At 45.9% G+C, this 13,580-nt stretch overlaps 1 protein-coding gene across 1 annotated transcript in view; it reads left to right on the top strand.

Moving 5' to 3' along the window:
- The window catches only part of LOC137449277 (uncharacterized), a 141,689-nt gene extending 129,739 nt beyond the window's left edge, over nt 1-11,950 (top strand). Inside the window, exons 5-6 of the mRNA XM_068154630.1 lie at nt 6,409-6,545; nt 8,205-11,950. Coding sequence (XP_068010731.1) covers nt 6,409-6,545; nt 8,205-8,207 — 140 coding nt within the window. The 3' untranslated portion in view covers nt 8,208-11,950. The remainder of the gene's footprint in view (nt 1-6,408; nt 6,546-8,204) is intronic.
- Nucleotides 11,951-13,580: the final 1,630 nt, after the last annotated feature.

Below are 13,580 nucleotides of genomic sequence, written 5' to 3'. Positions count from 1 at the left end.
ATGGTCATACACACCTGTTCAGAGAACTGAAATGCAGAGGCAAGGCCAAATGCCTTTTCTCCAGAGGGGATAGAGTATTCGGCTGCTGAGCAGCTGTGCTGCCTTTCCAACAATTAATTCAGCAGAAAGGGAGAGAGGAATAACAGCCCTGCAGGCTACTGGTTTGGGACTTCTTTAAATCTTTGCTTGGAGGGTTTACCTGGCAAAGTTGTTCCCTGAGGTCAGCAGATCTAGAGAACAGTGCCTGGTGAACAGACACCCTGTGAGTCTTTCACAAAGCTCCTCTGCTGGGGGAGCATGATTCATCTCTGTGAAAGACTGCTATTTCCCAGGGAATACATGTTCTGAGAATGAGGCAGGAAACACAAAGGCAGACAGGCCTTCTCACATTCTGGGTTCTACTTGGAAAAGGGCAGGGAGGTGTGTTTAAATTATTTTTTCTTTTTCTATTGGTTGGCTAGGCCTGTCCTGGGCCCTATCTGGATGGCACCAGGCAGACTGCATGTCTGGGTAATGTGTCCCAGGATAACAGACACTGTGTCCCAATGTGGTCCTCCAGTATTGCTCAACACCTCCATCCAGACTAGTGGATTGCTGTACTATTAAGGTACATTATCACCAATGCTGTCTTTGCAGAGCAACCTGCTCCACAGTGCAGTTTACTCTGTTTTTGCCTAAGCTGGGCAGCAGGCAGCAGAAGTATGAAGTGCAGACAGGATGCCACAAGCCATCCCTGACACCAGATTCAATGCCTGGAGAAAAGTGTCCTAACCCTGCTAGATTTGTTGTTTTGGCACCCATGTGAGCTACTCTCCCAGTTCATACCCAACCCTCCCTTTTCCTTACCCAAGAAATCTGCCAACCTTCTTATCCAGAAGTGTTGTCACTGGGCAGCTGAGCTGGTGCCCATGGGCAGACTGGGATAGCCACCAATGCAAGCTGGACTTGAGGCTGCATGGGCAGGCCAGCATCAGGGACCACCCTGGCTCACACCCCAGCAGCTTCCTCTGCAAACCTAACCAACACTTGCAGCAAGTAAACTGAAACTAACCCAGAAAAATGAGGCCACTGCAGGAAAGCACGTTAGTAGAGCGCTGTTAGAGGACTGATAGCACTTCCAGGGCACCTGTTCACGTTGAGATCTACCTTTACTGCTGTTTGTAGCCACCTTAGGCTGCCTCTCCAGCAGGAAAACAAGTAGTGATCACTGGGGATATTACTGCATGATGGGAAAACGAGATAAAATAGTGGCCGGACATGATGCTGAAGAAATTGTCTTCCTACAGTGTCCTTAACACAAATACTCTTACAGAAAATGAATCATCCTTCTTTGGGCTTTTTTCCAGAGGCTCCTATGACTAATTCTGCTCAAAACAGCCAGGCTGATCCTGCACAACGGCGTGATGGTGGCAGAGAGGACTCACTCACGTTTGGGTGGAGGCAGGGAAAAACTGTTTTGCAGGCCTGACCAAAAAAAAAATCCTCAGGCTGACTCTGCCAAAACCCACACCAAACATATTGTAAATGAAATTGTTGGCAGGGAACTGGTTTGGACAGCAGGAGTGTTTCAGCACTGTGGACTGCTCGTTAGCTGGCCTGAATTGTATTTATACTGCTTTAAGCATCTCCGTATTTAAGGAAAAGAAGGCAAAGAGGCCAATGCCAAATTTTTTGGTGTGCTTTTGATGCTTCTCTGTGCAATGCTGTTTTTATGAGGATGTTAGTGTAGTCCCAGAGCTTGCCCCATCTCATAGTTAAGAGCAACAATAGCATCACAGAAGGTTTCACCTCCTCATATGGAAAAGCAGACAGAAAGGTCTTCTTTCTCAGAACAGGAGCTCTGTCTACTTCACCATATGAATGTCCTGTACATTTTGTGGAGCTGATGAAATCATGCACAGATGGGATCGATCTTAACAACGGCTTTTATTCACAGGGCAGGTTTCTCTGCCATGTATCTTGGGCCACATTCCAGCTTGCATAGCCATATCAACCAAATGTATCTACAGAGACAGACAAATTTTCAAGCAGGTACTAGATGTGGAGATGCTCTGCCTCTGCTGCAGTGAGCAATGTGACTTCCCTGTGCAGCACTGTGTCCCCTCTGGAAATCTGAGACTTTGGGTTGTGGCAATAAATACACCTTTTGTCACATGGCATCCTTCACAAGGACTCAAGTTCCTGATACTATTTCGAGGGCACTTACAGGTGCTGTGCAGAAAGCATGGCAGAGCAGCAAGAGCCTAAAAAGAGCATCCAGAGGTGTCTATCTTCAGTGGTTTGACAGGCAGACATAGGAATAGCTTTGTTTGTTACAGCTACAGAAGGAGGATGGAAACAGCACTGCTTTTTGTTGAGTTTAGAGTGTCATTTTTCCTCCTGCAGCTGTAGTGGTGGAGTGCCAGGGGAACAGCTCACCTTCATGCCCATCCACAGCTTTCCACCATCCTTTGTGTGCTGCAGCTTGGAGCTCAACCCTTCCCCAGCTCTACCCCGTCACCTAGATTCTCCTATTTGTCAGTAGGCTGTGGCATCCTGACCCTTTATTGCACTGGCAAGAGGCTTTTGTAAGAGAAGGCAAGAAGCCAGATACCTTACAGCTGCTGTCCTGCACTTGCCACAGCCTCTGACTCCACACACACCTTCCTGGGGCTGAGTGATCACCTATGATGATGGAATGACCAACCCCAGATAATCTGTTAGTTCAACAGCCTGATCTGGGCAAGTAAAATGGAAGACTGATTGAAGCTGAAGAGCAAACTTTTGGCCACAATCCAGAAACATGCATCAATAAACTCTTCCCCTCTTCCTTCTGCCTTTTTTTTTTTTCTTCTGTACATTCAGCACTCAGTCAGTAGTGCCTTAGAAAGATCTTACTAGCTGCCCACACTCAAAAGGAAAACAGCAACAACAATAAATGGAAAAAGAGGGACAGCTTAAGTGAGTTGGGAAATTGCTTCTTGTATGAAAGACTCCTTTAGTCACAGGCACAAAAAAGCATCAAAATTCCCTGCCTCTGATATAAACAACAGAAAGAAAAAGTCATCTGGAAGGACAGGATGATTCATACTGAGGACCTGTCTTGTAATATTCATCAGTGTTGAAATTCCTTCTGCAAGATGACTACATGTGAAAACAGCACCAGTGAAATCCCAGCTTCTACAATGAGAAGTATCATTAATGGCAAAGTGGTGTGGCAAAACTACAGTGCTACAACCCTTGCTCAGGTGAGTAATTGCAAGTCATCCAGCCAGACCCATCTAAAACAGCAGCATCATTCATGTAAGGCTGCTTTATATGAGGACCGCAGCAGCAGAGTGGAGTATGCACAAGCACTGCAGCCCTCTCGACTAGCAAAATAGAAGTTTCTTTCTTGGTCTTGCAAAAACCTCTTCTGAGAGCTTCCTTAGAAAGATGCTGCTCAAGTTGAACACTTGAAGAACACTGGACAATTTGGCCAGTCCTTCCCTTTACGATAATCACCCTGGCCCAAAAGGTAACAGGGCACAAAAGATCATGCTGACTTTATACCCTGTTAAGAGATACTTTCCCCTGCATATTTGGATCTGTTTACTTAATCTTCCAGGCCTTTACCCATGAATATTAAATTCCTTGATCACTATGCATTAGGAGTCATCTTTGCACCATCTGTTTGTATTTGTCATCTAACCCTTGTAAATAATAAAATGTACTTTGTTCTCAAATTCATGGATCCTGGCAGAAGAACAATTACCATGGAGGAAAAATACTGTGTGAAAGTATTGGCAGGAGCAGGACTCTGCTTTAGTTCCCATCTTGCCACTATACAGTAATTAAATGAAAGCCCAGAACCTCACACAAAGAGCAATTCTTAGCCTCCATAGCTTCCCTGAAGGTCCAGAGAGAAGATGGAAGGTTCTACATTGCTGAAAGTGATGGGGGTGCCCACACCTACTCTTCTAAAGTAAGGCAATGGCAGAAGAGAAGGCAGGCTGCACTTCAGGGGAGTAGCCTTTCTGAATACCAGGTATGCCCATGGGAGCTAGCTGCCCTGCTTACACAAAAATATAACTGGGCTAGGCTGAAGCAGCTGTGGCTGTTTAATAGGTGATGTGGGCACTTGGCCTCAGCAAACCCTCTAAGAGATACTGGCAGGGAAGGAACAAGGCAGGGAGAATACGTTTAAAGGAGCGGATACACAAAGTTGCTCTTACACCTGGGAGTGCCATTAAAGAAATTAAAGAATCACCCATCAGCTGAGAGGGAAAGTTCAGGGGTGGCTAGGCAGATACTAAGGGAAACATTGATAAAGTGTAGTTTTTATGATATAAAATTAATCCTTAGAGGGAGCTCGCTCTGAACATTTTATTAGATCATGCAATGAGGACAACACTGACACATATTGCTGAGGTTTCATTTCAATGTTATCAACCCAGATAAATCTGCACTTTCCCTGGGAGAGTGGTCCCATGAGTAAGATGGAACATGCTCCACAAGTGAAGACCTCTGTGAACAACAAAAGCTTGTTGGAGAGTACACCTCACAAGCATGGTACCTTGCCAGAACCAGTCAGGGACATGTGGGAGACTCATGATGATCTATGTCACCTGAGCCCTTCTCTGTGCTTTCATAAATTAAGTTGTATGCTAGGCAACTACCAATAAGCACTCAAACTCAAGTTAAAACCTTATGTAGATGGTTAAAGAAGTAATAATTTAGGAGATGAAATAGAGTCACATTATTTCTATCTGATGTGCTGGTAGCCAACAAATTTAGGCAAGAAAATGGTTGCCAAATATTTGTTTAAGTGGAAGAGTTATCTGTGCTTGGACAAGATACCACTTGCCTCTGTGCCTGGCCTTGCAAACATCCCACACTAGGAGGTTACCTGTTAAGTGATACACAATATATCTTGTTAATTGTTAGAGCATGATGACCTTAGACTTTGCCCAGCTATTTAATAACACCATCTGCTGTCTAGGTCTGCAATACTATTATTTTTCCATATGGATTACTCTTCTTGCTTCACAAACAAGGCTGTAATAACAGTGCTAAAGGAAAGCAAACCAGTGTGGTATTTAAACCTGACTGTCCAAGTAAAACATACAGGAGGTGTACCTCACCCAAAAAATCCCAGATACATTGCCTTGAACCCAGAAATCCCAATGTGCTGATGACTGAAGGGCTGTGATCCAGCCTTTAGGATGGCACTCAGGAAAAACTCGTGTCTCACCTGAGAAAGGTCTGGGAATGAAATACACCCTTATGCAGGCTGCCTGTCACTTTGCTTTTTTTGTTGACATTGCTGTTTCCTTCAACCAAATCAACAGGAATGGCCCAAAGGCCACCACTTAGGAATCACCGTTCTTTCAGACCTTTTATTTATTGATAGTGTGTTTTTAAAGAACCTTTTAAAGAATTGTGAACCTTAAAATGCTCAAAAAACCCATGATGACAAGCTCAGACTGTACTTTAAATTAAAAAGTTCACATCTGCACTGGGGATTTTGAAAATGTTTTTATAGTACTGCTTAATGATGTATGTCACTCTAGCATGTGTATGAGCAGTAGCATTGTGAATCCCTGACACTCTCCAGCCTAATTCCTGTATCAGGCCTAAGAGAAGGAGTGCTTTACTTGGCACTCTTTTGAAGCAAGAGAGGTCAAATATGAAACCAAACATATCAATGTAATTAGGAGGGTATGTAAAATATGGAAGCTGGATGTCTTAACTGTGTCCGAAGCAGGCATGTCTTGACATGCCATTGGTTAAAGAGGATTTTAAGGATTCCAGTCTCAGATGGTGTATTTGATTACATCTGAAAAGAGTTTCTTAGTCTTTTCTTCATATGATTTTCCTTATATTTCAGGTGTAGAAGTTCAACTCTGAATGCTTTGTGTGCAGAAATGTTCATCTCTTTCTGAAGTATGTGAAATAATATCTTCTTGTGTTTGGAAGATGATGCGAAAAAGCCCAGATTCTTCCTGTACCTGTCTTGTACCAGTTCTGAGTTAAAGACAATATTATGAATACTTATATATGCTGTCTGAAGGTGCATACAGAAGGTTATGCATTTTTTTAACCATTTGTAAACAGATAAACTGGTATCTTTATATCTTATATAGTTGAGTAGGGGTTCTTTCTGTTGTTTCACAAATGACGAAAGAATGGCTAGAATCTGTGTGAAAGATATTTACAAAACCCTATCTCTGCCCATTGCCTACAATTTGCATTTTCTTTTAAACCTTTCCAATGAAGTAATAGGCAAAATCCCCAGCAACTAGAAGCATGTGCACGGATGCAGAAAGCATTAGAATACATTTCCACACCCTGCTGATCTCTTCACCAAATAGTCTGCCAAAACACATAGTTCTCAGTATAAAACAAAATTTAGAAGAACCTTGATTGCAATAATTTACTTCTTTCCAGGTTGCATGGCACTTCAGGCTCTTGGAGCAGAAGAGGACCTGAGCCTATTATGGGACTGTCTTGTCATCTGTAGCAGTATTCCCATCTCCTCGGTGAAGGAAAGCACTGGCAGGAGTAACCCTCTTTCAATGCTGGTGGTAAATTGGACTGGGACTCTTGGGCCAAGCAGACACAATGTTCCTCATGATCACCTCGGGCTAAATGCCACCCTGGTGGAAATTCAGTGACTTAGCACAGATTCCACTTGTGAGAACAGGGCCCACTGTGTTCATTGGTTTCCTGAGATGGGGGAGTGGGTGGGCAGTGGTGAGCAATATTATGTTTAGATGTCTGTGGCTCCTTGTTTGCCAGCTCTCTCTCCAATTGAAACAACATCTTGGTTTAGGAGCATCAAGCAAACTCAGGCTGAGGTTCCCACAATCCCAGAGAGTGTTTGTGGAGCCATAAATTTGATAGCAATGGCTTCAAATTAAACATAGTCCCCTAAACTGAAGTAGACATGGGAGTATCTTCCTTACCTCATACCTGCATCCCATGTCCCAGTTTTCCAAATTCTAATATAAAGACACATTTTATATTCTGTGGGAAGACACAGAAATGCGCACACACACACACAGAAGGCATGTTATGGTTTGTACCAATTCGAAGCTAGCCTTGACAAGAATACCTGATAACAACAACAAAGGAAAAATCATAATGGTAGTTAAATGCATTTATAGCACTACTGGGCCATAAGGACATCCCTCTGTTGTGAAGAGGAGCCCTCCGCAGAGGCTTCCCTATACTATTGTTATCAGTGATGGAGGCAGGTTTGCCATCCTGATCTGCAGCAGATGGAGTCCAGCTTCCAGGCACCTCAGGCCCTGGTAAGAAATCAGACACATCACCAGAGTGGCCCCATGTCTTTAGGAAAAGATTACAGTCCATGTTTCTCTAGTCCTTACCAATATGCCCTCTGACAGTGGGCAATGGGACAGGTGCAGGTGCAGCATGAGAGGCTCTGGCAGCAGATGCAAACCATCTGGCAGCAGATGCAAACCAGTGAGGTCCCTCACTGGCTGCCCATCCCAACCTGCTCCCTTTTGCACTAAGGCTGTGGGCACTACCAGGTCTGCTCCAGAGGCATAACTGAGCAGCCAGGGGGGGAGGGAATGGGGCCACTTCTGTTCACAACACCAGTTCAATGTATCTGCCAAGGCAGAGCTGCAGGTGTACTGCATGCTCTCCTCTGGTAGCTCACCCACGTCTAAGACTACTGGATCAAAGGCAGGATGAAGTGGTACCCAGGAGACCAGGGCCAAGCTCCTCTGTTCAGTGTGGCACTCTGGGACAGTGATTTGGCCTGTTATTATGTAAGATTTAAGAAAAGCTGTATAACAAAACTATTTTAAGTAAGAATGTTAATTGAAGGCTGAGTCAGGCTGCAGCTAATGCCGAGTGCTTTTGAGAAGCTCATACCCTTTTTCATTTGGTCTGTATTTTTTCCACGTAATTACAAAGTGTGTGGAATGGCAGTTAGCAATAATAGTAACCGGCAGAGGGAAAATGGATGATGAAGGTGATCATTCTCTTGTCCCAGGATCAGCCATTGAAACTCATTGCAGATCTATGTATGCAGAAGTCATTCATGTCTGAGGCTGCACAGGGCATATGGGAAGTGAAACAGAGGACTTTCATCTGACTCTTGGGCCATGTCTCCACCATGTCTCCACACCTCCACAACTGGAGGGGCCCTGGTTAGCACTTGGTAACTAATCTTTGCTGAAATCTACTGAGGTGTAATTTTTCCCTTTCAGTGAAAAACGGGGGTTAAAGGAGATGTGGACGTGTTTGCTTCTGCCTCAGCAAGCTGCCATGGGATGCCATAGGGTCCAACACAAAACAACAGCTGTGTCATCCATACCAGCTGCCACTGGCATAGCCTCTAAAGGACTTTCCAAGCAGACCACAGAGCAAAGAGGTAGCTGCTTGGTGCTCCTGATCATGATGAACTGCACGTTGAAACTGGTGGGATGTTAGTTGAGGGATGCCTGTCTGGAACCTTCCAAGAACACATGCAAGAGCCCTGAATCAGTGAAAAGTGGTGGCTGTGCAAGCAGCTTCTGCAGTCACCCTGGCAAGCTCACCAGCACCGCCATTCCTCAGGCATGATGTGAGTACCTCAGCAAGTCCCATTATGAAGATGACTGGTTCTCAGTTCTTCATCTAGTCCCATTTGGAAGGCTAAATGATATGCAAGTTCTAGCCTTTGGCAAATTCCTTAAATGAATGAAATTCATAGGAGGAGACTGAGTTCCAGCACAGTCTACTGGTTAGCAATGTTGTTGGTGTTCTTTTTATCAAATATGAACTCAAATGTACTTCCTAGCAGGCACCTCCTTCTAGAGCTCAGTGTGAACAGGAGGGATGTGGGTTGTTGGAAAAGGGATGTGCACGATTCTTTTGCTTGAAGGTACAAGTGGACAGGATGAGGTAATGCAATAAACTTAAGCTCTGCTGCTTAAGTTTCAAAGGGGAGAAGGGGAAAACCCATGCTTGCTGGGAACAAGCCTGGGATGCCTGTGAGGTGGTGTGCCAGCTCCACTGCTACTTCAGGGGAGGTAGGGGATAATGAGCCATGTGTTGGAGAAGATGCAAGAGCAATTGAAGAGTTAGGACTCACAAGAGAACCTGGGAATGATCAAGTAGATGAGAAAGAGAAGGGGGTTAATGATAATGATTTTAGCAGGCCTTCATGTGTTAGGCTGAGGGACAACACACCAGGGTGGAAGGGATGGGTGGCTAGCAAGGGCCTTCAGCCTGTTGCCCTGCAGCATGCTGGGGACACAGCAACACAGTCCAAGTTTCACAGAGATGAGCCAGGGGCTCATGTGGTAGTAACAGCCAACAAGGAAACATCAGCACATGCAGGGCTCACTGGTAGGTTGGTGCCCATGGAGGTGGCCAGGAGTGGGTGGGCAGCAAGAGTGAAAACTAATAGATTAAATCCCTCTCTGAAATGCTTCTATACCAATGCACAGAGCATGGGGAATAAGCAGGAGGGGTTGGAAATCTGCCTTAGGCCGCATGCCTATGATATAATTGCAATCACTGAAACACAGTGGGACAGCTCCCATGGCTGGAGTGTTGTCATGGATGGCTGTGTACTGTTCAGGAAAGACAAACAAACAAGGTGAAGTGGTGGTATTGCTCTCTATGTGCGAGAACTGGAATGTGTTGAGTTCTAGCCAGGGGGGAGAGGTAAAACAGGTTGAAAGTTTGTGGGTAAAAACTAAGGGATGTGGAAAGGGAGGTGAAATTGTTGTGGGTGTCTACTGTAGACTACCAAATCAAGCAGACGCTGATAATGCCTTCTACAGTCAACTGAAGATAGCCTCTAGAATACATTCCTTGGTACTCATGAGTGACTTCAATCACCCTGATATTTGCTGGCAAACCCACACAGCTAGGCACAGCCAGTCCAAAAGGCTCTTGCAGTGTGTCAATGATAATTTCTTGATGCAGGTAGTGGAGGAGCCAGCAAGGAGGGGTGCACTGTTGGACTGTGTACTAACTAATAGAGGACTGGTTGGGGACATTAAGGTTTGGAACAGCCTTGGTGACAGCAATCATGACATGGTGGAGTTTAGTATTACACAGGGTAGAAACAGGGCTGTAAGTAGGATTACAACCCTGGAGTTCCACAGGGCTAACTTTGTACTCTTCAGAGATATACTTGCAGGAATCCCATGGGCTAAGACTCTGGAGGGTAAAGGAGCCCAGGAAAGTTGGTTACTTTTTAAATGCCACTTCCTCTGAGCCCAAGACAGGTGTGTTCCCATGAGTAAAAACTAGGGTAGGCATGCCAGGAGACCTGCATGGATGAGCAAGGAGCTTCTGAAGGAAATCTCATGAAAGAAAGAAACTTACAGTTCATGGAAGAAGGGACTTGTCACTTGGGAGAACTATAGAGTAGTAGCCAGGGCATGTAGGAAGGCAACAAGGAAGGCCAAAGCCCTCTTGGAACTAAAACTAGCAAAGGAAGTTAAAGAGAACAAGAAGGGCTTCTTCAAATGTATCAATAGGAAAAGGAAGAACAGGGCAGGTGTGGGCCCACTGCTGAATGAGGAGGCAGCCCTGATAACTGAGGATGCAGAGAAGGCAGAGTTGCTGAATGCCTTCTTTGCTTCAGTCTTTACTCCTAAGCCTGAACTCCCCTATGAATTCCAGACCCTGGATAAAGGAGTAGAAGACTGGAGGAGGGAAGACTCTCCACTAGCTAATGAAGACTTGGTTAGGGATTAGTTACACAAACTGAATATTCACAAGTCCATGGGACCTGATGAGATACACCCAAGGGTGCTGAGAGCACTGCCTGATGTTGTCACTCTACCACCCTCCATCATTTTTGCAAAATCCTGGCAGACAGGAAAGATGTCTGAGGACTGGAGGAAAGCCAATGTCACTCCAGTCTTCAAAAGGGTGAGAAAGAGGTTCCAGAAAACTACAGACCAGTGAGCCTCACCTCTATGCCTGGAAAAATGGAGCAGCTCATTCTGGAGGTCATCCCTAGGCACTTGGAAGAGAAGATGGTTATCAGGAGTAGTCAGCATGGATTTACCAAGGGGAAATCATGTTTGGCTAATCTGGTAGCCTTCTGTGATGTAACAGAATGGGTAGATGCAGGGAGACCAGTGGATGTAGTCTACCTTGACCTTAGCAAGGCTTTTGACACTGTCTCCCATGACATCCTTGTGACTAAGTTCAGGAAGTGTGGAACAGAAGAACAGACAGTGAGATGGATTAGGAACTGGTTACACAATAGAGTGCAGAGTGGTGGTCAATGGTGCCAAGTCCAGATGGAGACTGTAACTAGTGGAGTCCTCCAAGGATCAGTGCTGGGTCTGGTTCTGTTCAACATCATCAGTAACATTGATGAGGGGACAAACAGACAGACAGAGTGTCTGCTGAGCAAGTTTGCTGATGATACCAAACTGAGAGGCTTGGCTGATACACCTGAAGGCTGTGCAGCCATTCAGCGAGACTTGGACAAACTGGAGAGCTGGGCAGAGAGGAACTTAATGAGGCTCAAAAGGATAAGTGCAGAGTCCTGCCTGTGGGAAGGAATAATAAACTGCACCAGTACAGGTTAGGAGATGATCTAGAAAACAGCCCTCTGGAGAAGGACCTGGGAGTCTTGGTAGATAACAAGTTATCCATGGGTCAGCAACGTGTGTCCTTGTGGCCAAGAGCGTCAATGGTGTCCTGGGGCGCATTAAGAGGAGTGTGTCCAGCAGATCGAGGGAGGTTTTCCTTCCCCCCTGCTCTGCCCTGCTGAGACCTCACCTGGAATATTGTGTCCAGTTTTGGGCTCCCCAGTTCAAGAGGGACAGGGATCTACTCCAGAGAGTCCAATGGAAGGCTATGAGGATGATTAAGGGACTGGAGCACTGCCTTATGAGGAGAGACTGAGAGCCCTGGGGCTTTTTAGTCTGGAGAAGAGAAGCCTGAGAGGGCATTTAATAAATGTTTATAATAAATGTTTATCAATATCTGAGGGCTGGGGGTCAAGAGGGAGGGGACAGGCTCTTCTCAGCTGCACCCTGTGATAGGACAAGGAGCAATGGATATAAACTACAGCACAGGAGGTTCCACCCCAACGTGAGGGGGGACTTCTTCACTGTGAGGGTCACAGAACACTGGAATGGGCTCCCCAGAGAGGTTGTGGAGTCTCCTTCTCTGGAGACTTTCAAGACATATCTGGATGCATTCCTGTGTGACCTGTGCTAGATTCTATGGTCCTGCTCTGGCAGGGGGGTTGGATTCGATGATCTTCTGAGGTCCCTTCCAACCCCTAACATCCTGTGATCCTGTGATCCTGTGAAATGCATCATTAACAGGCAGCTCAAGAAGGGGCAGAAACAAACGTCACTTGCATCTTGGTTTTGCTCAGATTTGACCACACTTCTGTTCAGTCTTGTTATGTTGCAAAATTGATATAATATAGGTGTGATGACTAGCAGAAATATGAGCACCCCAACTGTATCTCAGTGTGTCTGGAACAAGCCAAAGCTGCACCCTAACACACTGGCTCACTGCCTTTGCATGCCAGTGTTCCAAATTTCTCCTGATGGAAGAGTGGCCTGTTCCAGAGACCAGCTGTACATCACTCTGTATGTTGTAGTGTTTCCCCAAAAAAGGGGAGCAGGGGCAGGAAGGGCACCAGAGCAGTATGTCTTACTACTCAGATAGGCAGGTGCTAGTGCTTTGGTAACAATAAAACTCTAGCAATTGCTAGGTAAACAGAGAGAGAATCCACCTCTCCTTTCTTCACCCCTTTCAGGTCTCTTAGTAATAGTTGATCTGTACAGAGGCCAAACCCATCAGCACCTGCCCCCCAGAGCTCCCAGCCTCTCCAGGTATCTGTGCCCAATGGGGAGGACAAGGCAACCACCAGGCATGCTGAAAAGCACGACTGCAAAAACGCTGGTGCTGGCAGGAAACTCTGAAGTCAGCAGTAGCAAAGACTACCTTCATCTGGGCTGCCACCATTGGTGGTCCTGTCCTGCCCCAAACTGTGGGGCCATCAGCTGCTGAGGCAGGGAGGCCTTTAGGGATGGCCAGCTCTTCTGGTGGGCCCAGGAGGTGACTTGCCAGCTGGAGCTGTCAGCAAATGAACTTGTTGCTTTGGGGGGATGTTCTGGTAATGCAGAACTCCCACACTGGAAACAGCTTTAATAGCTCTGGCTCAGGCTTTGAGAAGGTCTAGGACTTGATTTTGACTTTTATTCTGTGTGAGGACTTCACTGCCAACTCCCACACACCGAGGAAAAGTGTTTCCCATCCTAAGCTCCCCAGCCCAACCAAGAAACCCCTTGGCAAACTCTCCCTGGGGCTCCTCTTCCTGCTTTGCTCAGGCACACCAGCCCTGCAACACATGCAGAAAGGGAAGCTCTCCCCCTTCTTTGCAGCTAGTCAGTGCTTTTGCACACTGAATCAACATGGGCTCAGGGGGGAGAAACACAGACAAGCAAGGCTTAAACAGGAGTTTTAAAGCCCTCCACATTTTTTTAACAGATGATCTGTTTCTGCTCATACTTTGTGAGATTATCTGTGAAGTCCTTGCCCCTGTCCCATTTTTAGAGGATGCTTGTAAGCCTGTCAGCTCCCGCGCCGAAGGCAAGCAGTGCTGG

This window comes from Melanerpes formicivorus, unplaced genomic scaffold (assembly GCF_026170545.1).
Source record: "Melanerpes formicivorus ecotype bairdi unplaced genomic scaffold, bMelFor1.0.p_v2 SCAF_2, whole genome shotgun sequence".
NCBI classification, from domain to species: Eukaryota; Metazoa; Chordata; class Aves; order Piciformes; family Picidae; genus Melanerpes; species Melanerpes formicivorus.
Note: the sequence above shows the minus strand (reverse complement) of the source record. Positions and strands in the feature narration are given on the sequence as shown.